The sequence below is a fragment of the Dromiciops gliroides genome, chromosome 3, assembly GCF_019393635.1.
Source record: "Dromiciops gliroides isolate mDroGli1 chromosome 3, mDroGli1.pri, whole genome shotgun sequence".
Taxonomy (NCBI): Eukaryota; Metazoa; Chordata; class Mammalia; order Microbiotheria; family Microbiotheriidae; genus Dromiciops; species Dromiciops gliroides.
In genome coordinates this window covers 41,275,102-41,300,238 of record NC_057863.1, presented here as the reverse complement: position 1 = coordinate 41,300,238, position 25,137 = coordinate 41,275,102, and the positions used below count along the sequence as shown (strand labels likewise).

Below are 25,137 nucleotides of genomic sequence, written 5' to 3'. Positions count from 1 at the left end.
TTCATTCAACCTTTTCAAAGTTAATAAATAAAGTGGCTGCAGCAAGATCCCTGAGATTTTTCAAAGAAATAAGAGTGTTTTGGATAATTCCATTCAATTGTGTTGATGGCAAAGAATCCATTACAGCAGTTGAACTGTACTTTTTGTCAGTTTTTTTTCTGTTGCTCTGACATCTCAATAGCTTCTCTGGGGGAACAGTTACATCTCTGAAGCTTTGACATTATCCAAAAAGGTTTCTCATCTCTAAAGGAATGACTTATGAGCTCTACAGGAGAGGGAATTAATGGTTCACTGGGCTAAACTCAGACCTAGGAATGATGAACCACAAACTCCACTCCTGGCTCTGCCTCTGACCTGTGGCCTGATTGTGGCCAAACAAAAACAAAAACAAAAAACAAAAAATCTCTGGAAGAGACTTTAGACATTGTCAAGTCCAAACCCCTCATTTGGCAGATAAAGAAACAGAAGCCCAGAGAAGTTAAAACAGTTCCTGGCATACAGTGAGTGCTTAGAAAATGCTTGTTGATTGATTGATTAAAAGATATTTAGTGGTGGATTCCAAACTAGAAACCAAGGATTCTGATTCCTAATGAACTTAATGCAACCATTCAGAAATAAGTGAATTAATGAAGAAGGAATCAATTTAAGCATTTATTAACCACCCACTATATGCCAGACACTATGCTCTTAGAAAACCAAAAGAAAGAACTAATTCCTGCCCTCAGAGAGCTTATATTCTACTAGAGAAAAATAACATATATAAGGATAAGTAAATATAAGAAACATGCGAAACCAATCAATACAATATAATCACAGGAAATACAAACAACTGTGGCATCCAAAGAGACCCTAAAAGGAAAGCATTCTGGGTGGGGGAAGGCTTGTACAAAGACATGAAAGTTAGTGGCATGAAGACTAGTTTAACTGAAATATAAAATTTGTAAGGGAAAGCAATGTGTGAGTAGCCTGGCAGGCTAGACCAAGTCAGTTTGTTGAACAGAGGAATTTGTATTTTATCCCAGAAGCAATGGTGACCCATTGTAGCTTCTTGAACAAGGGAGAAGCATGATCAAACATTCAATCAATTAACAAGCCATTATTAAGCACCTACCAGGTACAGTGCTAGGTCAGAATGAATATAATGGTCAAGGAACCATAGCAAACCATAGCAATAGTCCACTTAGAGTGCTGTACTGTCATTGTAAACCAGTCTGCTGCCACTTGGTTGCCCTTAGTAGAATCCTCATTTTCACTGCAACTCTAAAGTGATGTGCCTAAGTATCAAAAAAATAAATAAAGAAGGAAGGAAAGAAAATAGGGCTGAATTGATCTTCCTGCTTTCATTCAAATAAGAAGCATGTGGGAAGTATCTACTGCATACCAGGTACTATTCGAAATTCTGGGGATACAAAGTATAAAAAAATCACCTTCCCTCAAGAAGATTGTATTCTGGGGGGCAGCTAGGTGGTGCAGTGGATAAAGCACTGTCCCTGGAGTCAGGAGGATCTGAGTTCAAATCCTGCCTCAGACACTTGATACTTCCTAGATGTGTGACCCTGGGCCCTGCAAAAGAAAGAGGGGAAGGAAGGAAGGAAGGAAGAAAGAAAGAAAGAAAGAAAGAAAGAAAGAAAGAAAGAAAGAAAGAAAGAAAGAAAGAAAGACCGAAAGAAAGAAGAAAAAAATGTTCTCAGTCCCATCACAGCATCGGTAAATTTGTTTAACTCAACCAGATCTTGGTTTCTAAAAGATACTTGAGGCCTACATGCGGGGACCTGTAAGAAGACAAACCTTGTATATCCAAGAAAGCTTTTGAATTCCTAAAAAATATACACAAATCACAAATTATCCTGGGCTCATCATCATTCTTCATCTAACCCCCACCCTATCCAATCAGTTTCCAAGTCTTGTTGATCCTATCTCCACAATACTTCTAAGATCTGTCTCCTCTCCATTCACACAACTGCACACGCTACCCTAGGCTCTCATCTCACTTGGAATTCCTTAAGATTCTCATTATTCCTGAGGCAGCTAGGTGGCTCAATGATTAAGCACTTGCCCTGGATTCAGGAGGACCTGAGTTCAAATCCCTCCTCAGACACTTGACAATTACTAGCTGTGTGACCCTGGGCAAATCACTTAACCCTCATTGCTCCCCTTCCCCCAAAAAATTCTCATTATTCCAAATGGGAACTGGTTGGGTTTTGATACTTCCTTCAGTTCAGTCCCTCTAACAGCTCTAGGGAACTAGCCTGAAGGCAAATGTAGCATGTTTGGGGTACATTTTCTCCTAATATTTAGTTAAAATGTTGCTGCTATAATTATCCAGGAGAATGACTTTTTAATTATTCAAGTGTCACTACAGTAGAGCTGAGACCCAGTGCTTGACCTTTCCAATTTTCTTAAGTCAGCAATGTTCCTCAGCTTCTAAATATCCTTTTTTAAAAATAAATCTTGAGCCTCTGCTACAAAAGAACAAAGAAAAAACCTCTTAATAACTGTCCTTTTAATTGTGGGATTTAAACACTATTGTCTGATCCAAGATTTGTGGACACAGAAGTTGGAGAAGGAAGTCAGCCTCTATTTATTTTCTCATTGGTGCATCCAATAAAGACTGATATTACTATTTAAAAGGAAGGAGAGAGAGAGAGAGAGAGAGAGGGAGGGAGGGAGGGAGGGAGGGAGGGAGGGAGAGAGGGAGGGAAGGAGGAAGGAAGGAAGGAAGGAAGGAAGGAAGGAAGGAAGGAAGGAAGGAAGGAAGGAAGGAAGGAAGGAAGGAAGGAAGGAAGGAAGGAAGGAAGGAAGGAAGGAAGGAAGGAAGGAAGGAAGGGAGAGATTTGCTTTAAATAGGAAAAGATTGTTTCCAAATAAGTGGACCTGTGGATGAGTTCTAAAGCTGATAGACATTTTTTCATATTTATCCTAGATGAGACTGCTGCAGGTGATAGAAAGGAGGCTGGGATATGACCTTTCTTACCCCATATTTTGAAATACTAAACACCTGCATCATCTCAGAAAACTATACAGGTTAAAAGCATAAAGAAAACTCTGCTCCACTTGTCTTTCCTCCCAAAGCAGTCTGACCCAGCAAACAAGAGTTCGATTCCTAACCCAAAGAACAAGAACAAATTAGAGAATCAGGCAGAGGTGGGGTGATCGAAAGCATCTATGATTCATAAAGTTATGCAGTTCTTGGTGCTGGGGAAACAACTATGGAAAAAATATAATCTGTACCCTCAAGGATCTCTTAGATAAATAGGTCAGATGCAAAGCAGAATGTGATGGGGCCGAGGAGAAATCCAGACAACATATTGTAAGAGAATTTGAGGAAGGCAAGCTCATTTTCAGTTGCAGAAATCCTACTAAGGGGCAGCTAGGTGGTGCAGTGGATAGAGCACCGGCCCTGGAGTCAGGAGGACCTGAGTTCAAATCCAGCCTCAGACACTTAACACTTACTAGCTGTGTGACCCTGGGCAAGTCACTTAACCCCAATTGCCTCACCAAAAAAAAAAAAGAAAAGAAAAGAAAAAAGAAATCCTACTAAGCTGTCTCCCATCTCAATGCATTTCTCCCAAAATTGTATGCTCCTTGCCTTCAACTCCCCTAGTTTCTCTGACTTCCTTCAAGAATCAGATCAAATTCTACCTATTGCTGGGGATCTTGTCCCATTCCTCCAGCTGTAATAATAGTAATAACTAACATTTCTATAGCACTTACTATATGCATGGTATTATGCTAAGCACTTTACAATAATTATCTCATTTGATCCTTACAACAGCCTTGGGAGGTAGGTGCTATTATCATTCCCACTTTACAGGCAAACAGAAGTTAAATAACTTGCCCAGGGTCACACAGCCAGGAAGTATCTGAGGTCAGATTTGAACTCAGATCCTCCTGAATCCAGGGCCAGTGATCTATCCACTTTGCCACTTAGCAGCCCTCTCCCCTCTTAGATTTCTGATTCCTCTGTTTATATCTTGTATCTACTGAGTTGTTTACATGTTTTCTCCCCTATTAGATTGAAAGCTCCTTGAAGGTAGGGACTGTTTTAACTTTTTTTTAATCCCTAGCACTTAACATAGTGACTGGTGAATAGTAAGGATTTAATGAATCAAATCAAATCAGGATCTAAGGAGATAACATATAAAATGCTTTGTAAACTCTTAAAGCATTATGTAATCAGTACTTGTTAATTGACTGTTGACCTGAAGGAGACAGAGGAGCAGTCAAGTAAAGAATATGAGTATAGAGAAAGAGGAGATTTTAGAGACCAAGTAGAGCCCCTCCCCCCATTTCCCAGATGAAGAAACTGAGGCTGAGAGAAGTGAAGTGACATAACTTTACATAAGGATTAAGTGACACAGCCAGAATTTGAACCCAGGATCTCTGACTCCAAATCCATGACTCTTTCTTTCTTTCTTTTTTCTTTTTTTTCTTTTTTTGGTGAGGCAATTGGGGTTGTGACTTGCCCAGGGTCACACAGCTAATAAGTGTCAAGTGTCTGAGGCCAAATTTGAACTCAGATCCTCCTGAATCCAGTGATCTATCCACTGTGCCACCTGGCCGCCTTCATGACTCTTTCCTTGATGCCATTTTGCTTCTGTGACCAACAGAAAGAGGTGTGTCAAGATAATGACAAGAGAGAAGAGAGTATGTCATGAAAGGTCAATAGGGTCAAATGGTACAGAAGAAGGTGAGGACTGAGAGGAAACCCTTTGGACTTGGCCAATGGGGGATCAATGTGGACCTAGGAGAGAACTATTTCAGAAGAGTAATGGGAATGGAAACTAGATCAAAAAGAATCATCATAGGCTCAAATGATCATAGATATAGAGTTGAAAGGGACCTTCAAAGTCACCTAGTTCAACCTCTTAATTTTACAGATGTGGAAATTGAGGCCAAAGAAGTTTTGTGGCTTGCCCAGGATCACATAGCTAGTTAAATGTCTAAGGAAGCATACTCTTTCTAAAAGTTCAGCCATGAAGAAGAAAGACATAGGATGATCATGAACCATAGATCCAGAGCTGAGATTTTCCTTAGGGTCCACTAAGTCTACCCCTTCTCATTTGACAGATAAGTAAACTAAGTCACAGAGTGTCTCATTTATGGTTACATAGCTAAGTGTGTTGGACAGGATTTGAACTCAGGTCTATCTACACTGCAAGTCCAGATCTCCATCCACTAAATTATGATGCCTCTCTATAGCTTTAGCAAATGTCAGGATCAGGGGAAGGACTTTTTTTTAAAATAAGAAAAATTTGATAGTATGTATAAGCAGAGAAGATGGAGCCAGTGACAAGAAATACTAAGGATAAGATGGAGAGAGAACAACACTGGAGGAACCTATTTTTGTTCTTGTTCATATTTTTCTGACCAATAAAATGTGAGCAACTTGAGGATATTTTTGGTTTTGTATCTCCAGCATCTAGCTAAAGGTGTCTGGCATATAGTAGTCACTTAATAAATGCTTATAGAATAATTGAACAAAAGAATGAATGAATGAATGAATGAATGTGAACAAAGAAAAGACAAGAGAACAAAGGATTAAAGGACAGAGGAACTGTTGATATGGATGACTGTTAGTGGGAAGGATGTGAACCCAAAACAGGGGTGATAAACTAGGGGGAAAGAGTATAGGGGATGGGGGGCAGCTTGGTGGCACAGTGACTGGATCTGGATTCAGAAGGACCTGAGTTCAAATCCAGATTCAGACACTTGAAACTTACTAGCTGTGTGACCCTGGGCAAATCACTTAACCCTCATTGCTCTGCAAAAAAGAAAGAAAGAAAGAAAGAAAGAAAGAAAGAAAGAAAGAAAGAAAGAAAGAAAGAAAGAAAGAAAGAAAGAAAGAAAGAAAGAAGGAAGGAAGGAAGGAAGGAAGGAAGGAAGGAAGGAAGGAAGGAAGGAAGGAAGGAAGGAAGGAAGGAAGGAAGGAAGGAAGGAAGGAAGGAAGGAAGGAAGGAAAGAAAGAAAGAAAGAAAGAAAGAAAGAAAGAAAGAAAGAAAGAAAGAAAGAAAGAAAGAAAGAAAGAAAGAAAGAAAGAAAGAAAGGAAGAAAAGAAAGAAAGAAAGAAAAAGAAGAGTATAGGGGATGAACATCACAAAAGAATTGGAGATAAGGGGCAAGATGGGTGTGTTGGTGTGTAAAATAGAAATATAGAAGTCTACTTTAGCTACAGGAATATCAGAGTTCTGAATCTTGAAGGTAGAACAATGTGGGGTAATGGCCAGTCTTAAGGCTTGACCATTTCTATGGGTGGCTGATGTAAAGTGGAAATGAAGACCATAGGTGCTGAAAACATTGATGAACTGAAATATCCATGTATTAAGTGGCTTATCAATAAGAATATTGAAGTCCCTATAGTTAATGGCTGAAGTAGGGATGGAGAGGCAAACATGCAAAGAACTGAAGAACCATAGACCATCTGATCCAGCTCCTTCATGTTACAAATAAGAAAACTAAGGCCAAGAAACAGAAATGATTTGCCCAGGGTCATACAGGTCTGTGAGTAGCCAAGCTGGGATTTAACTCTGACTCCAAAACTTAAGTGGTGCAGTGGATAGATAGAGTGCTAGGCCTGGAGTTAGTAAGACTAATCTCTTCAAATCTGGCCTCAGATACTTATTAGCTGTGTGATACTGGGCAAATCATTTAACTCTGTTTTGCCTCAGTTCCTCACCTGTAAAATGAGCTGGAGAAGGAAAAGGCAAACCACTCCAGTATCTTTGCCAAGAAAACCGCAAAAGGGGTCACAAAGAGCCAGACACAACTGAACAAACAAAACCTTTCCATTCTCTGCTGCTCTAATGACCAATACCAGGAAGGGTTCCCTGCTGCTGGCTATCTCTGTGGATTCCTGGGGGGAGCCTTGAAGCATCCAGGCTCTCCTCCTGCCAAAGAAGCCATCCTAAAGCAGTTGCCATAGCTTTGGGAGGTATCAAGTGGGCTGTTGTCACGGAAGCTTGCTGGACACAGTGTCCATTTGCTAGCCAGCGATGCTTCCTGCCTACAATCTCAGACCATATCAATTCAGATGACATATTGGGAGAGAAAGACACACCAACAGCTGTTCAAACATCACCCACATGAAATGAAATGCTCACTTTCCCAAAAATAACCTCAAGTGCTCAATAAGGGTGGAAACTAATCTTGAAAGATTTTTATTCTTTTTTAATGGTCCAAAGCACTTTTCATTATCAATCAACAAACATTTTTGAGTGGTTTCTCTGTGCCAAGCAACTTTCTTTTCAGATTACTTTCCTTGTATGTACATAATTATATGCATTTTCTCTCCCCCATTAGAATGTGAGCCCCCTAGGGGGCAGCTAGGTGGCACAGTGGATAAAGCACTGGTCCTGGATTCAAGAGGACCTGAGTTCAAATACAGCCTCAGACACTTGACACTTACTAGCTGTGTGACCCTGGGCAAGTCACTTAACCCTCATTGGCCTGCCCAAAAAAACAAAAAACAAACAAACAAAAAGAATTTGAGCCCCTTGAGAGCAGGAGTCCTATCTTTCTTTGTATCCCCAATATCTGGCATATAACAGTTGTTGCTGTTCAGTTGTGTCCAACTTTTTATGACTCCATTTGGGGTTTTCTTGGCAAAGATACTGAAGTGATTTGCCATTTCCTTCTCCAGTTAGATTTTTTGGCAGGTTTTTTTGTTTGTTTGTTTTTTGTGGGGCAATGAGGATTAAGTGACTTGCCCAGGGTCACACACAGCTAGTAAGTGTTAAGTGTCTGAGGCTGGATTTGAACTCAGGTCCTCCTGAATCCAGGGCTGGTGCTTTATCCACTGTGCCACCTAGCTGCCCACTCCAGCTAGTTTTACAGATAAGGAAAATGAGGCAGATTTAAGTGACTTGCCCAGGGTCACAGAGCTAGTTAGTGTCTGAGACGTGATTTGAACTCAGAAAGGATGAGTCTTCCTATCCCCAGGACCAGCACACTATCCACTGTGCCACCCAGCTGCTTGTTCACAGTGTTAAGCACTGAAGACATATAGAATACAACCTGCCTATGAGGAGCTCACATTCCAATAAGGAGACATGTGTATACAGAGATAGTGATAGAGATAGAAACAGAGATAGAGATAGAGATAGAGGTAGAGGTAGAGGTAGAGGTAGAGGTAGAGGTAGAGGTAGAGGTAGAGGTAGAGGTAGAGGTAGAGGTAGAGGTAGAGGTAGAGGTAGAGGTAGAGGTAGGTGTAGGTGTAGGTATAGGGAGGAGAGAGGGAGGGAGGGAGGGAGAGAGAGAGAGACATAAAGATAGACATAGAGAGTGAAACAGAGAGATAGAGATAGAAAGAGAGATAGAGGTAGAGATAGAGAGACAGAGGTAGAGATAGAGAGATAGAGGTAGAGGTAGAAATAAAGGTAGAGGTAGAGGTAGGTGTAGGTGTACGGAGAGGTAGAGGGAGAGGAGGCAGAGAGGGGTAGAGTGAGAGAGAGAGAGAGAGAGAGAGAGAGAGAGAGAGAGAGAGAGAGAGAGAGAGATGTAGGTGTAGGTATAGGTATAGATGTAGATATGGGTATAGATATAGTTAGAGATAGAGAGATATAGATATAGATATAGACACACAGATAGATACACATAGACACACATACATACAGATATGTATGTGTGTATGTATATATGCATATATATTAAGAGAGAGGCAGAGAGACAGAAACAGAAACAGAGAGAAAGGAATATATGACATATACAGAGATAATAATAATAATGAAAGCATTTATATAACATTTCCTATATACCAGGCACTCTGCTAAGAATGTATCTGAGAGAGAAGACACGTGTAAAGGGGATTCATTAGGAGGCTGCTGACAAAGTCCTAATGAGAGACGATATAGACCTGAAGTAGGATGGTAGCTATGTGAGGGGAGAGGGAGGGACATACATTAGAGATATTAGAGATGCAGAATCTCCGAGATTTGGTAACTGGTTGGCTATAGGAGAGGAAGAAAAGGGAAGAGTTGTGGATGACTCCCAGAGTATGTACCCCCTGAATTCAAAGTGACTGAAAGAATAGTGGTGCCCTCGACAGAAATGGGGGAAGTGGGGAAAAGAAATGGAATCTGGGAGACAGACAACAAATTCTGTTTTGTACATGTTGAATTTGAGAGGTATACAGGAGACCAAATTGGAAAGAGCGGCTCTGAAATTGGTGATGCAGGACTGGATTTCAGGATAAAGGTGAGAGCTGGATATTGTTGTTCATTCATTTCAATCAGTTCCAACTCTTCTTGACCTTATTTGGGGTTTTCTTGGCAAAGATAGTGGAGTGATTTGCCATTTCCTTCTCCAGTTCATTTTACAGATGAGGAAACTAGGGCACAGTGTAAACTGACTTGCCCAGGACCACACAGCTAATAAGTGTTGAAGGCCAGATCTGAACTCAGGTCTTCCTGACTCCAGGTGCAGTACTCTATTCATTGAACCATCTAGCTGCTCCAAGAACTGAATAAACAGACCTGAAAAAAATTAGACAGACATATGGACAGACAGATAGACAGACATGCAGTGTTTCATATGCCTCTGGATTATAGCTACTTTGAAAATATACTTCAAGATATATGAACAATCTCCCATTCCACACAAGAAACGCTAGAAAAATGTGTCTGCTTCATGAAAACATTAGAAATTATTTATTTTGTTTGCTTGTTTTTCTTGGCCTATGATTTCATCAATAATGAGAACTCCCTGTGTGGAAACTCTCCCCCGTTAGTGCAGATTAGCAACTCATCTGTAACTTATCATTTTACATCCACTCATTTATTTTTCAATGTGTTGCCTAGGTTTTTGGCAGAAATGTGATGGCATCCATTTCATAGCTGTGCCCACTCACGTAAGGGTTCTGAGAATGCTTACAAGCACAGATGCGTGTTTTTTTATTTCTAGCCCTTCTTGCCTCTGTAGTCAAATAAATGAAACCAAAAATAAAGAATAGTATAAATTCTTCCACAGTGCTGTTGGATTATATTTAACAGAGGAATAAAAATGATGAGATTTCTGTGGTGCCAGCCTTTTGCATACCCAACATCTGGCACATAGTAAACAATTAATGTACATTTGCTAACTCACTGACTATGCTAAGTGTTAGGGACACATTGACAAAACTTATTCGGCCTCTACCATCAAGAAACTTACATTCTAATAGGGAGATGAAACAGTGCCCAATACTGAGAGAATTGAAGAGATTAGGACAGCAAGTGGTTAATTATGGGAATTGAGTGAACCACACTGACTCCATCTTGTGACTCAATTCTGGGGCTAGCTTAGTTTCTATTCAATTATGGGTCTAGTCCAACTTCTGTCTTGTGAGAAAACTTTATTCAATTGGGGGAATTAGAAGGAAATTTTATTACATTGTTTGAACCTAGCCCTGTGTGACTGGGAAACTGGACCACCCCAACACACCACTTACAAACCCTTAACCAAGGACCAGATTGTGCTGATCATAAACCTGTCAGATCCAAAGATTTGTGCAAGGAGTTTTCTCACAATTGTACATCTCAAACAACTCATATGTTTTCTGGAAACTGGCACCATATTGATCAATCAGTTGTTGTTTCCATGTTCCCTTGATTGTTTACAGATATCTGGGGAGTGGGGCACCGCTTCTTCTGAATCCAGGGAATTGTACCTCTTCACTCTTCTCCTCCCAACTTGGAAAGTCCCCAGACTTTTATCCAATTAGAAATTAGATTATCTAATGTTGTATTGTTTCCTTTTAATTGAGTGGACTTAATTGATTAAGTGGTTTTAATGAATAAAAATTTGTCTCCCCCTGTATTTGGAGCCCAACCCTAAGCTGAGGAAGGGGTCTGGTCCTGATTGATTAACCAGTTGGCATGCACTGTTTTAATAAATCAATATGCTTGGAAGATCAAACCTTTTCCTCAGTCATTTTATCTTTCATCCATACCTAGTAGGTGCTTAATAAGTGCTTGTTGACTGACACTGTACTACTCTTTTGGCAGGGTATTCAGGTGGCAAGTTTTATTTTGCCTCTTCTCCCTTTCTTTATTTTGCTGCTAGGTATTGGATGAGAGATGCAGCTGTCTGAGGGTGGACATTTCTAGTGACTACAAGCTTTGGCCAAGAAAGCCATTTTCCAGCCCTCTCCAAATTAATATTGGGGGAAGCCAATAAATCAAGGCTTAGAGTAGAATCTAAGATAATTTTCTAGTTATCAAGAATTAAATGAACACATTTGTGAGTGTTTTGGGAAGCTGCCTGGTTGCCCAAATAGCATCAACAAGCCAAATACTAATCCCAAGTTAACATAACCACCTTTTCCTTCCCACCTCAGGCACATTCCCCAAGCCCTGGGTTGCTGTGTTCCTGGCTGCTGTTCAGAACCCTTTCTCCATGGTTGAGTCAGCCTACTTTGTTTTGATGCCAAAAAAGCAGCTATTTCTCTTGCTAAGACCCATAATAATACAAAATGGATCAAGACTGGGTCTTCACCCAAATTTCCATTTCTTCAAATCATTCTGTTAAGTCAGCCAAGAGAATATTGGTACTTCTATAACACAGGATTGACCATGTCAATCCCATGCTCAAGAAACTTCAAAAGTCCCCTATAACCTGTAGGAAAAAAATACAAACTCTTTCGAGTGGCAATTAAAGCCATTTACAATCTGGCTCAAATCTATCTTTACAGGCAGATTACATATGACTCCTTCTATGTCCCAGACACTGTACTGAGTGCTATGGATACAAAGGCAAAAGTTAACCAGTCCTTGATTTCAAAGAGCTTACATTATAGTAGAAGAACACATGTATACAGATAAACAATTACATATAACAAGTCATTTTAGGGGTCAATAACCACTGAGAGAATAAAGACCTGCCTTTCGTAGGAGATGGCACTTGATCTGAGCCTGAGAGGTCATGAGGAGTTTTAAAAGTTGAGGTGAAGAGAGAAAATATTCCAAGCACTAGGGTCAGCCCAAACAAAGGCACAGACATAACGGAGTGTCGTGTACAGGGAAGAGCAAGTGGATCAGTTTGGCCAGATTTAGAATGTGCAATGGGGAGTAATGTGTGATGATTCTGGAAAGGCAAACTGCAGCAGATTGTGAGGAGATGTAAATGCCAAAGAAAGGAATGTGTATCTTATGCCAGAGACAAGAGGGAGTCACTAGGGAATATTGGGGGAAAGTGACATGGTCAGACTTGTGGTTGAGGAGAAGGAATTTTGAAGCTGAGAGGTGGATGGATTGGAGTGGGGAGTGACTTGAGGAAGGGAAACTACTTAGGAGGCTATCATACAAGTCCAGGTGAGAGATAACCCAGCTATGTCCAGAAACCATCGATCACCTGGTCCAGAGAGCCTAAATGTAGGTAGAGTGCCCAGGAGGAAATGGAATATCCTCTGAAGGCCTAGTTATTCCATTCAATTTAATTCAAACACAGGCATTTATTAAGCATTTACTTTGTCACAGACTAACTGCATGAACCTGGGAGATTGCTATAGGTATAGCTATAGCTATAGGTATAGGGAGAGAAAGAGAGAGAGAGAGAGATGTCGATGTGGATGTAGGTGTAGGTGTAGGTATACACATACATGCATATATAGATATATACACATACACATACATATATACACACATATACATATATAACATATTATATATATATATAACATATATACATGTTTCCTCCAATAGAATGCAAACTTCTTGAGGGAAAGTAGTTTCACTTCTATGCTTGTAAACCCAGAGCCTAACATAGTACCTGGTACATGGTAGACACTTAATAAATGCTTCCTTGCTTGCTTGATTGATTGATTGGGCCCCAGTTCCCTCATAACTGATATAGTGACAGGGTTGTTGGGGGATGCAAATTGAGAAAATGTTATGTAAACATTGTGCAAATTTTAAGCACTGCATAAATGTTAGTTAATGTCATTGTTGTTATTATTACTCTGTGATAGAAAATACAAGTTGTCCAGTCATTAACAGCTATACCCAAGCCCAGCCTGAGATGGCAGTCTCTATCCAAGGTGCTAGTATCATCAATGAGTTGCACGATTTTTTAAAGGCATATCACTTATTTGACTGCAGACATTTCATATTGCCACAAACCCAAACTCATAAGAAAGTACTCTTTAACATAGGCACAAAGGTCAACAAATGCTTTTTTAATGAACCCAACTCCATATGGACTATCAGATTTTATTCTTCAGTTCTTTATGGACTATCATCCATTCTTTTATTCCTCCAGCCACTGTGCCAACAAGGTGGAGGTGTTTGGGGTTGGGGTGGGGGAGAAGAGAGAACAAGCCTGGATTTTCTCTTGAGGAAACTACTCTTCAGTCCCCCATTTCCAAAGGGTCCTTATCAAAACTTCAATCTCATTATTCTCATATCTAGGTCTATTCTTTATTCCTCTTGTCATAGTCTCCCATCTTTCTTCAGCACTGTATTCTCCCACTCATCTGCTGGCATACCACTGAGCATGAGCTGCTTTCTGTTCTGCCTATGAACTCTCCAGCTACCTGCCTGTCATGACCAGCTTGATGAAAGATGTGAGTGGCACTGTCCCAGAGGAAACTGGAAATTTTAGAGAGAAGTGGGAACCAGAAGCATTACTACTATTGCTGTTATTATTCATTTTCAAGCTGTATTTTCTCCAAGGGGATATTAGAGGAATTTGTTTGGCTAGAAGGTCTGTATTACAACCATTCTGGAATTTTCTTCTTAATTTTTCACTGTTGTTTACTTTAGGCTTAGGAAAAGGAATAGTGATGCTAATTAAAGGTTATGTCCTCAGAGATATAGATAGAATAAAATGAGGAGACACGAATTCAAATCCTACCTCCAACATTTACTAGCAATGGGCCCTAAACAAATCATGTAAGTTTTCCCAACTCATCTTTAAAGGGTGGGAGCCAGATTAGATGGTCTCTCTGGTTTTTGGTTTTTTTTAGATGGTCTCTCTGAAGTTCCTTTGAACTGGACATCTATGGCTTAGTCAATTTGGGAGTATTCCATTCAGTATTGCTTTTGTATTGAACTTGTGATTTGAGAATTTCTGGTAAAGAAACTCACTCTATACTCAAAAAATTGTCTCAGAAAGCTGCCTGGGGCACTGAGAAGATAAATTATTGTCCCAAGGTCACACAGAGTGACTCAAACCCAGGCATTCCTGGGTTCCAGGTATCTCTCTATCTATAATTCCAACATGCTGTTTGATATAGCAGTTATTTATTGAGTACCAATAATGTGCAAGATGCCGACCTGGGTGCTAGGAGATGAGAAGATGAATAAGACATAATATCTTCCTTCAAGGAGCTTATGGCATGGTAAAGACAATGACATAAGCAAAAGCATACTAATGGCATCAAATAAAAACACCAAATGACATGATAGTGGCATAGGATAGGTGTGAAGTGCTAGGAGAGGTCACTTCTGATGGCCTATTAGTATTCCCAATAAGTCATAGAATCACAGTATCTCATGGCTGGGAGGAATTTCAGGACTATCTAGGTCTACCTGCATCTGGATGATACTTCCCCTGCAATATCTTCAACAAGCAATCAAAAGGTCTCTGCTTAAACACCTTCAATAAGAGGGGACTCCACCATCCCCAGAGAGTAGTCTGGTCAACTGACGGTTCCTCTAATTACAAGGAACTTTTTCTGACATTGAGTCATTTCAAGTTCAGCCTCTGAAATGCCCATGCCTTGTTGCTACTTCTGCCATTTTGGACCAGGTAGAACAAGTCTAATCTCTTTTGTATGAGTCAGCCTTTCAAAACAACTCCCTTTCTTCCATCCTGGCAAGGAATCTCTCCAGTCGGATAACCCCTAGTTCCTTTAATCTATCCTCATATGGCATGGACTCAAGGCCCTAGATCTAAAAGATGTTCTTGGCTTATGCAGATTAGATGTTTGGAAAGGTCTTTTTAAATGTTTTGTACATAAGTTCAAGGCATGTTAACCAAAGAATAGCTAAAGCAATAATAGAATGTAGTCCCCTAAAAGAAAGCTGGTATATGTTGTAAAGTCACATCTAACTCTTCATAATCCTATATGGGGTTCTCTTGGCAAAGATACTGGGAGTGGTTAGCCATTTCCTTCTCTAGTGCATTAAGGCAAACTGGGGTTAAGTGACTTGTCCAGGGTCACAAAGCTAGTGAGTGTCTGATGCTGAATTTGAACTTAGGTTTTCCAGATTCCAGGCCCAGTGCTGAATTCACTGAGCCACCTAGCTGCCTCCAAGAGCTAGTATAAAAACACCTTCTAATATATCCTCTGGCAGCCCAGACCTAAAGGTGGATTGAGTTTGTCATGCTGACCTCCCTTTGAATGGTTATAATTCTAATGGATTTACATGTCTCTACTTCTGTGGTTTAATTTCTAAGTCAGAGAATGTGATCAGTGAATAAGAGAATAATGTTTCCAGAAGGGGAAATACTAACAAATTAATTTGGGAACTTGCATCCTTGTTCTCTGTGCTTTGATTTCCATGGCACTTGAGTTCTGCATGCATGGCTCTAGAGAATTTTATTTCTTGCTTTGTCCTCTAGACTGACCAAAGTATTTCCTAGAAAATTCACTAAAAGCACATGTGAGCCAGCTGTGGTGGCTCATGCCTGTATTCCCTGCTACTAAGAAGGCTGAAGTGTGTGGATTGCTTGAGCTCAGGAGTTCTGAATTGCAGTCTATCAAAGGTTAAGTCTGTCAGGTGTCTGCATTTAGTCTAGCACCAATACAGCAAGCCCTAAGAGCAGGGAACCAGCAGGCTACCTAAAAAGGGGCAAACTAGCCGATGTCAGACTGAGAGAGCCAAAGTTTCTGTGCCCATCAAAAGTGGGATCAGACCCATGAGTACTTCTAGCCTGGGCAAGATATGGAAACCAGGCTCAAAAAGAATAGTGCTAGACTAAATGACAGCTCAGGTCACTTTCAGTTCTAAATCTAAGAGCCTCTTCGTGTCTCCAATCTCAGTACTGATTTCTCCTGTTTCAATTATTTTGATCAAATTATCATATAAAAAAAAGATGTGGATCCATTTCCAAAATAATTTCAAAACTAGTTGATAGAAACTAACAAAGTCACATCCTGTGATTACCTAGAATACAGGTTTAAATCAGGAAATCTATCTTGATTATCCAGAGAGTTGAAATTCTATTGACAATGGTATTTGCAACAACTGGTGGTGTGGAAGCTCATCTGTACAAAAGGAAAAACTTGAAAGGGAATGTGGTATAGTAAAAAGAGTGCTCCATTTGGAGTCAATAAGTCCTGGGTTCAAATCATGACTCCTGTTCTTCCCGACTCTGACGTTGGTCAAATTACTTCATTTCTCTGAGCCTCGGTTTCCTTGTCTGTAAATTGGAAACAATAATACCTGCAATAACTGGTTTTGAGCCTCAAGAAAAGCTTTCTACAAATTTTAAAGCCCAATGTAAATGTGAGGTACTATTAAGTGGAACAAATCCATCTCAAAATGTGCTTAAGCTTTTTGCCAACACAAGCAAAGAGCTGCGTTTTCCTTCTTACATCCAAAGAATCACCACATTAAATGGCTTACTCAAGATCTCTAGGGATGAGAGAGCCAGGAATAGTTCAGACCAAGAATAAGCAGTTTTCATACATGCGTGCTAGGAGGCAGCATGAGAAGCCTTCAGCCTCAAGTACCTCTACTTCCCATTGGTTCCTCAACATGGAATCCAAGATTGTACCTTCTCCCCTTGAATTCTTTCTTTTCCCAAGCAGCAGGGACACTGTGAGGGCATCCTCAAAATGCTGAAATGCAAAGACTTGACTTGTCTTGCCCACTTCCCCTGGGCCTCCCAGAGCCTGCCAGGGAAATAAAACCACTGCAGAATCAGATTTTTAGATAAATGCCATCTCCCACTCCACTTTTGTTACTGGCATATTTCTCTGTGTATGTCTCTTTTCATTCTCTCTCTCTCTCTCTCTCTCTCTCTCTCTCTCTCTCTCTCTCTCTCTCTCTCTCACACACACACACACACACACACACTCAGAAAGAGAGAGATGATGCTGATGGTGGTGGTGGTGGTGTTGATGGTACATGAGAAAACAGGAAATGCAGCTAAGCTTAAAAATGAAGTGTTCTTTTATAGATATGGTTTAATCAGACTTAATATTTAAAAAAAAGAAAGAGAATCACCAGCACTACCATGCAACAAAGTGAAAATTCTTCTCAGATGGAGACCTTAGCTATGAATGGCAAGTGTTTCCAACAATTAGATCCTAGATTTAAAGCTGGAAAGAACTTTAAAGCACTGTATAAAGAAGCAAGTTCTGGATTTGAAATCAGACAATCTGAGATGGAATCTCAGATTTCCCACCTAATAGCCATGTGACTTTAGGTGACCCATATACCTTCTCTGGGCCCTAGTATCTTCATTGGTAAAATGAGGGGGGTCAGACTCTCTAAATTTCCTGGTTGTGAGGCTCTAGTCCTCATCTTGCAGATGTAGAGATGAAAGCCCAGAGAATTTCTGTAACTTGTCCAAAGTCACACAGGGAATTAAAAAAACCAACTATATGCCAGTGAGGGAGCATGACGGTACAAAGAAAATAACGTTGCATTTGGAGTCAGAGCATCTGGATTCAAATCCATCTATGACACTTACTACCTGGGCGACTTTAGGTAAGTTACAAAGGCGTTGAGTTGGATGGCCTCAAGTTTCCTTCCAGTTCCATAGCTATGATCCTACAATCTATGATCTTAAATTAATTTGCCTTAAATGCCTTTGCCTTACATATTACCTGACTTTTGGGGGGGAGGGGAGCTGTAGTAATAATAATAATCAATTATAATAATAACAATAATGCATATAACTCTTAAAAATGTGTAAAGCAAATATACATGACCTCACTTGATCCTCACAACTTGATATCATAATCCCCATTTTACAAGTTAAAAAACTGAAACTCAGAAAGGTTGAGTGAATTTTCCAAGATCACGCAGCTAATAAATCAGAGGCAAGATATAAACCAGGTGACTGAGGAAGAATCCCATCCCAGAACTCATTCCACTATAGTGCACTGTCTCTCAAGGTTGATTTTCAAACAGGACATAGATGATAGCCCCTGTAGGGGACAAATCAGTCAGCTGCAATCAGACAGACATTCCAAATATTACCCATCTTTCAATTCAGCCCCCTTTTCATCTGGGGAAATGATCCAAGGTCACAGGAAATGACCACAGGCCATGAAACAAAAAGGAGAATCCTGGCACATTGAATAGGCACCAGATAAACACTGGCTCTCAACCAATGTAGTGAGATGTTCCACAGTCCATGCTCATGTCCACGATTGCCCTCCTATTTCCAAAAATTTTATTATGGGATGATTTGGAATGATCAGACAATGGAGAAACTTCATCATCACCAACAATTCACACATGTGAATGCAAAGCACTGTGCTAGATGCTAGGGATACATCAATATTTCCATGTATGGATGAACTGCTTCCTAAATTGATGGATAGGTGATGATAACGATAATGGTGGTGGTGGTGGTGATTGTGATGACAATACAGACAACAGAAGGTAATTACCATGTGTCACTCACTGTGCTCAGTTCTGGAAGTACAAATAAAAGCTATCGAGATGTCTCCTCAACATGGATACATTAGCTTAAAGCTCTTGGAGGTCAGGGATTCTTTGTTGTCTTATCTTCATGTCTCCAGAACTTACCACAATGGCTGGCACATAATAAGTGCTCGATAAATATTGGGATGAAGGAAGGTTTCAAGAGGGCATTGGGACTTGAACCAAGAATGGAAGGAAGGGAATGATTTGGGTAAACAGAGGGGTGGAGTGGGAGTCAGGAGGAACAAATTTAAAGATAAGTAATGAAAGTATTTACATCTTAATAGGTCTCTATAAATTGACCTATTTGTCACCTATAGTAAAAATGTCAAAGAGATCTATGAGGTTTCCCAGAAGAGCCCCCAAAAAATCAATAAATAACTCCTTTCAGTCATGTCTGGAATTTTAAATATATATTCAAATATGCTCAGCTTTCTCTGAAATTGATTAAAAATAGAAGTGTGTGCTGATTGGGCCCCCATGAATGAAGTCTAGATTCCAAAACAGGATTGAAATTGATTGCAGTAAGAGTAAACTGGCTGTAATTAGATGAAAGCTGTGCACCGAACCTTAATTAGTGAAAGGTAGCTCGCTTTAAGGGCTAAAAGTAAATACTGATGGGGCTGATTCATGGACCAGCTTGACAGCCTGCCTCAGGTAAACCTCCAGGTTTGCCCTGCAGATTCCTTTTGCAGGCCAATTACTCTCATTGGTGGCAAATGAAAAAGTGGACATGTCCTCTCCTGAGCCTGTATGCACACGAGTAGGAATCCTACAAAGAGGGTTCCCATCCCGAAGGGGTCCAACTTGCTGTAAAATAGCAAAGCTTCTCACAGCTGAAAGTCAACTGCCTTAGAATGGGAGCTACTGGACATTACCTGGCAGCTGCCTCTTCAAAGTCAGTAAATATTGCAAGATCCATTGATTGACTTCAGAGCTTTTTGGTACATTTTTTATTTTAGCAGATAGGAAAAAAATATTCCTGTTTGTTAATGTGATTGTGTGTGTGGGGGGGGTTAATGTGGTACCCAAAATTCCAAATTCTACCTAATTTTTATGATTTTTCCTCATTTCATAGTTTAAGTTTCAGAGTCAATGGGTAGTAACCCTAAATGTTCTTCATACAACATCAAAGCTCTGTACTGTGGGGCAAGGGACTTTTTTTCAATGCATTTTAAATTTGATTCAAACAATCATGCAATAGGCATTTATGAATCACTTACTCTACTAGACACTGGGGATATAAAGAAAGGTAAAAACAGTCCCCACCCTCAAAGAGCTTACATTTTAATGGCGAGACAGCACACAAATCAATGGGTTCATATAAGATACCTACAAAGTAAATGGAAAACTACCTCAGAGGCAGCACTTAGAGGGTCTTGTCATGGGTATCCATGAACACCCCCAGACCTATAGTATTTTTGTAATATTTTACTTTTCCCCAATTACGTATTGAAATAATTTCTTTATATTTGGGGGTTTTGTTTTGAAATCCAAATTCTATCCCTCCTCCACCCCCTTCTCTGAGATGGTAAGCAATCTGAAATGTCTTATATATGTGCAGGTATGTAAAACATTTTCATATTAGTCATTTTGTATAAGAAGAGTGAAAAGGGAAGGAAGGAAGGAAAAGAGAGAAAGGCAGGAAGGCAGGAGAAAGAAAGAAAGAAAGAAAGAAAGAAAGAAAGAAAGAAAGAAAGAAAGAAAGAAAGAAAGAAAGAAAGAAAGAAAGAAAGAAAGAAAGAAAGAAAGAAGAAAGAAAGAAAGGAGGAAGGAAGGAAGGAAGGAAGGAAGGAAGGAAGGAAGGAAGGAAGGAAGGAAGGAAGGAAGGAAGGAAGGAAGGAAGGAAGGAAGGAAGGAAGGAAGGAAGGAAGGAAGGAAGGAAGGAAGGAAGGAAAGAAGAAAGGAAGAAGAAAGGAAGGGAGGAAAGAAGGAAAGAAAGAAGGAAAGATAGCATGATTCTGTCTGTATTCAGACAACATCAGTTCTTTCTCTGGAGGTGGATAGCATGCTTCATAATTCCTTTGGGATTCAAACTCCTATTATTACAATAAATTTTGTAAATTTTTTTGTTCCACAGTGCTGAAGTCTTAGGGACCTAGATAGCTTTTGTACTTCTAAAGCAGGTAGAAACAATATTATTTAGCGCCTAGATCAGTCAAGTATTTATTAATCACTTACTATATATGTGTTATCTACTGTGCTAGGTACTAGAAATACAAAGAAAAAAATGAACACTCCCTCCTCTCAAGAAGCTTTTTTCTTCAGGGGAGAAAACATGTACATAAATATATGCAAAACATGCAAAAATTACTACAATGTAAGTTCTACAGGGGAGAGAGGGCACTAGCAGCTGGGAATGTTGGGGAGATTATATATAGAAGGTATTTGCAATAATAATTAGTTAAAAATAGGAATAAATAGGAAGGGACCAGATGGTTGGCTTCACTCCACCCTCCCCCAGCCCAGTCATTCTGCCCCAGGTTGACAATTTCCTGCTACCTCTCCCAGGTGTGGCCTCCCCAGTTACAAGCCTTTGGCATCCAGGGATCTCTCCTCCCTTCCCCACAGGGTCTTGTGTCTTAATGTCCAGTGTCTTTGTATGCAGTCTCTCTTCTCCTGTCTCACACTTAACTGGATTTGTTTTTTTTAAGGTTGATTTTAAAAAGCTTTTCATGCTGTTTGCCTTAAGGGCCAGTATCCTAGCAATAGCTCAGATTCTTCCTTCTACATCAGTAGAATTGTTAGCCCTGCTGGCTGGTACTGAGTGGAGGGTCTCAAAAGGAGGGGTCCTTCTGTACTGCATAGTAGGATGTTGTGAGGCTAATGGGGGACTGAGGGCAAGGACTGCAGGTGGCCTAGAGCAAAGCATATATGTTTCCCTGCACAGTTGTATAGAAATTAAATCATATTAAAATTAGTATCAAGGGTTGCCTGAAAGAAAAGAAGGAGTTTTACGTAAGGGCAAAGTGCTACCCTAGAATGGGATGAAGGAAAGATGGAAGGAGAAGCCAGATACAATCCCACTGACTTTGCCTTGATGGTGGCAAAGGGGGGCAGTTTTTAAGCAGAAAACACATAGGGGAGCCTCATATCTCTAAATCATTAAGTGAAACTTTGTACCAATACCCCAACCAATTCAGGAATCCCTTCCTTTTTAGTACCAACTAACAATTGTTTCATTCTTCACTACTGGTTTTTCTCCTTTAGCTAAGCTCCTTGGGGCCACTCAAAAGCTTTGGGATCAAGGCAAGTAGATATACTAAGGAGAGCTTTGGGTGTGGGGTCCCTTTCCAAAATTCCACCTGGAGCCAACACCTTAGACCTCCCTATACCACTGGCAGGGTACCTAAGTTCACGTCCTTCCTTTCTACTTCATAGCCATCAAACTCTATGCTCATCATTTATCTTCAGGAAGTCTTATTTTCCATACCTGTGGAGGAGTTGGACTATATAGTCTCTAACATCTCTTCCAGCTCTAGAATTCTGTTCCCATGATCCTCTGGAGCCTAGCTTCTTAAACTGTGGGTTGTGACCCCATATGGAGTCACATAACTGAATGTGGGGGGGTCACAAAAATTTAGCAACAGTAAAAGGTTGTGTATAGCTATTTAATATACCCATATACCCAGGGTCATGTACAAATTTCTTCAGCAAAAAGGGTTCATAAGTGGAAAAAGTCTAAGATGCACTGCTCTAGAATAGCAAGTGTCCAACAGCTGCCTTTCCTGCTCCCCAGAAATAAGATTCTATGGAATCCTTACTTTTTGGGTAGTGGATGCCTTCCTATTAGTTTAAATGGTCTTTAGTAATCAAACATTATAGCCTTCCAATTGGACTTAGAATCAGAAGGACTTGAATTGGAATCCTACTTCTGATACCAGTATGACCAAGGATAAGTCCCTCAGACTCTCTGAGATTCCATTTCCTCATCTGTAAAACTGAAATAATAATAGCACTAATTTCATGGGATTATTGTAATGATAAAATGAGATAATGTGCATAAAGTGCTTTGCAAAGCTTAAGGCACGATGTACATGCTAAACGTTATTATTGCTATTACCACTAACAACAACAATAATGTTAATGACCCACCAGGATGTTCCTCTATCTTAGGGAACAATGAAAGAAGCCTCAGTGTAGCATCCTTCCCAGCTCCACCAGGACTACAATTCAACTTTGTTCTACCAGGTTCTGTGCTAGGCACTGAGAACACAAAACAAAATGAAAACAGTGCCTACCCTCCATCGAGGGAAAATAACACATAATTTCTAGAGGAAGACACAGGTCAAATACTAAGAGCAGTATGTTAACAGAATTGAACACAATGAAAGGAGATGGTGGAGAGAGATCTCTAAGGAGAGATTGTTGTTTGTCCTTCGTTCTCAAAGAAGACCATGACATCAGGAAGTGATGTCATGTCTTGCAGTGAATTGGATTTAAGTGAGGGAGGGCTGTGCAAAGTCACCAGCCTTACTCTCTCTTCAAGAGCCTTCTGGACCTACTGGCAAGATAGATATCAGGACAACTGGAGATGGCTCCAGATGTTTGAGGCAATCAGGGTTAAGTGACTTGCCCAGGGTCACACAGCTAGTATCAGATGTCTGAATCCAGATGTCCTCCTGACTCCAGAACTAGTGCTTCATCTACTGCAATACCCAGCTGCCTTCTCAGGAGACATGGAGCTGACAAGGATGGGTACAAGGAAAAACATTTGCTGGGAAATCAACAACCTATTCTAGCACCTCCTTAAATATGTCTCTATCTTCTCTGTCTCCTAGTCAGATACAGAGTTTTGGGATAAGATGCAAGCAGAATGGGAAGAAATGGCTCGAAGGAACTGGATATCTGAGAACCAAGAAGCCCAAAATCAAGTGACAATTTCAGCTAGTGAGAAGGTAATTGACGAATGCAGGATTTGAACAGTACCATCCATGTTTTTCATCCCTTATGGCACACAGCTATTCAATTTAATGCAATTCCATTCAATTCCATAAGCATATCTTAATCTCCAGGCTTTGTGCTAGGTACAAAGACAAAACCAACACAGGTTTTGCTTTAAAGGGAGTGTACATTCTATTAGGAAATGCAACATGAATACAAGTTCTTAAATGCTGGGGAAATTGAAGAAAGTGTGCTAGGGACCAGAAAAGTGTTCCCAAAGGAGGTCGCATGTCAGTACGCTAAGTTATCGCCACTATTTTGGAGGAAAGTCTGGAGTTAAATAGAAAGCCAGCATAGCAAACTGAGCTATGAGGGCTTGTGATTGTTTGTTGCTGTTGTTACTGTTGTCTTCTTGGGAAAAAAAAACAACAAAAATAACTCCCATTCATGACAGTTGCCATGCAGGAATTCACCTCTTTTGTTTCATTTCCGTTTGACTGACAGACACCAGGGAACCTAAATTATGGCCAGCCTGTCTTCCAGCTGAACTCTAAATGCCTTTTGAGGCTTGGTTATCAGAGAATAAAGATAATTCCTTTTGTCCTCATCCCCTGACCTCCAGCCAGCCAGACAGGTCCTGTATGCAACATACTATACTGGTGGCTCCTGAAATGTTGTCATTTACTTAGGAAGAGGAGTGGTTGGAGATGAGAGGCAAGTGACACAAGGACTGTGTTCCTCATTTCGGTGTTGTATAGGTCACAGAGATGCTCTTGTCAAAATGTTCACCTGTGCCTAGAAAAAAAAATTCCCTTGATATAGGAACTCCCAGGAAATTAATGAGTACATTAGACAACCAACCAAACTACCCATGAATCCCCAGGCTTGTAGTTAATGCTTTAAAAATAATATTAATAGGGGCAGCTAGGTGGTGCAGTGGATAGAGCACTGGCCCTGGAGTCAGGAGTACTTGAGTTCAAATCCAGCCTCAGACACTTGACATTTACTACCTGTGTGACCTTGGGCAAGTCACAACCCCAATTTCCTCACCAAAATAATAATAATAATAATACAAACTTTGGATCCAAGTTTCCCCCAAAATGCCTATCATATCCTCTGAAAGAAGTGGAAGTATATTTTGATACTCCAGTAAAGTCATGATCTCTTTGGCAGGAACATTCCATCCTAAAGTGCAGATCACATCCTCTTGTATCCTATAATTTGTTTTCATGAACCTTCACAGAGGACCTAACCAAGGTGCTGAAGTCCTCTATTGTCCCTAATACAGTTCCTGACAGAGCAGGCAGTTATAAAATGTTGACTGATTATTTAATAAGTAGTACAATACTTGGACTGCCCATCTGTTAACTTCTCACTGTTACAATGTGTCTGGCCCACCTCCTTTTCTGGCCTAATTGCCATATACTTGAAGAAATCTTTCACGACAATTTTAACATGCAGAACATTGTTGGTATATACACCTGCCATGACTCTCTCCATTGCCCTGTTAGCCAGATGCAGTATCATGTTTTCTGAAAGTGAAATGTTCAATAATTCTCAAACACACATCATCACAGGGATAAAATAAATTCTTAAAAAATAGAATTCTTCATCAGGGAGTTGTTTAGTATTATTGAAAGAATCATGAAGAAAATTAAGGTTTCTTCTCAGACCT

The 25,137-nt window shown here is 40.2% G+C and overlaps 1 protein-coding gene across 10 annotated transcripts in view; it reads left to right on the top strand.

Annotated features, from left to right (window-relative positions):
• The window catches only part of PEX5L (peroxisomal biogenesis factor 5 like), a 283,585-nt gene that overhangs the window by 235,658 nt on the left and 22,790 nt on the right, over positions 1–25,137 (top strand). For all 10 annotated transcript variants that reach the window (XR_006355533.1, XM_043991868.1, XM_043991869.1 and 7 more), the window contains one exon: positions 23,360–23,476. Coding sequence is in view for 9 of the 10 variants with exons in the window: in XM_043991868.1 (XP_043847803.1) it covers positions 23,360–23,476 (117 nt within the window). In the remaining variant the exon portion in view is untranslated. The remainder of the gene's footprint in view (positions 1–23,359; positions 23,477–25,137) is intronic.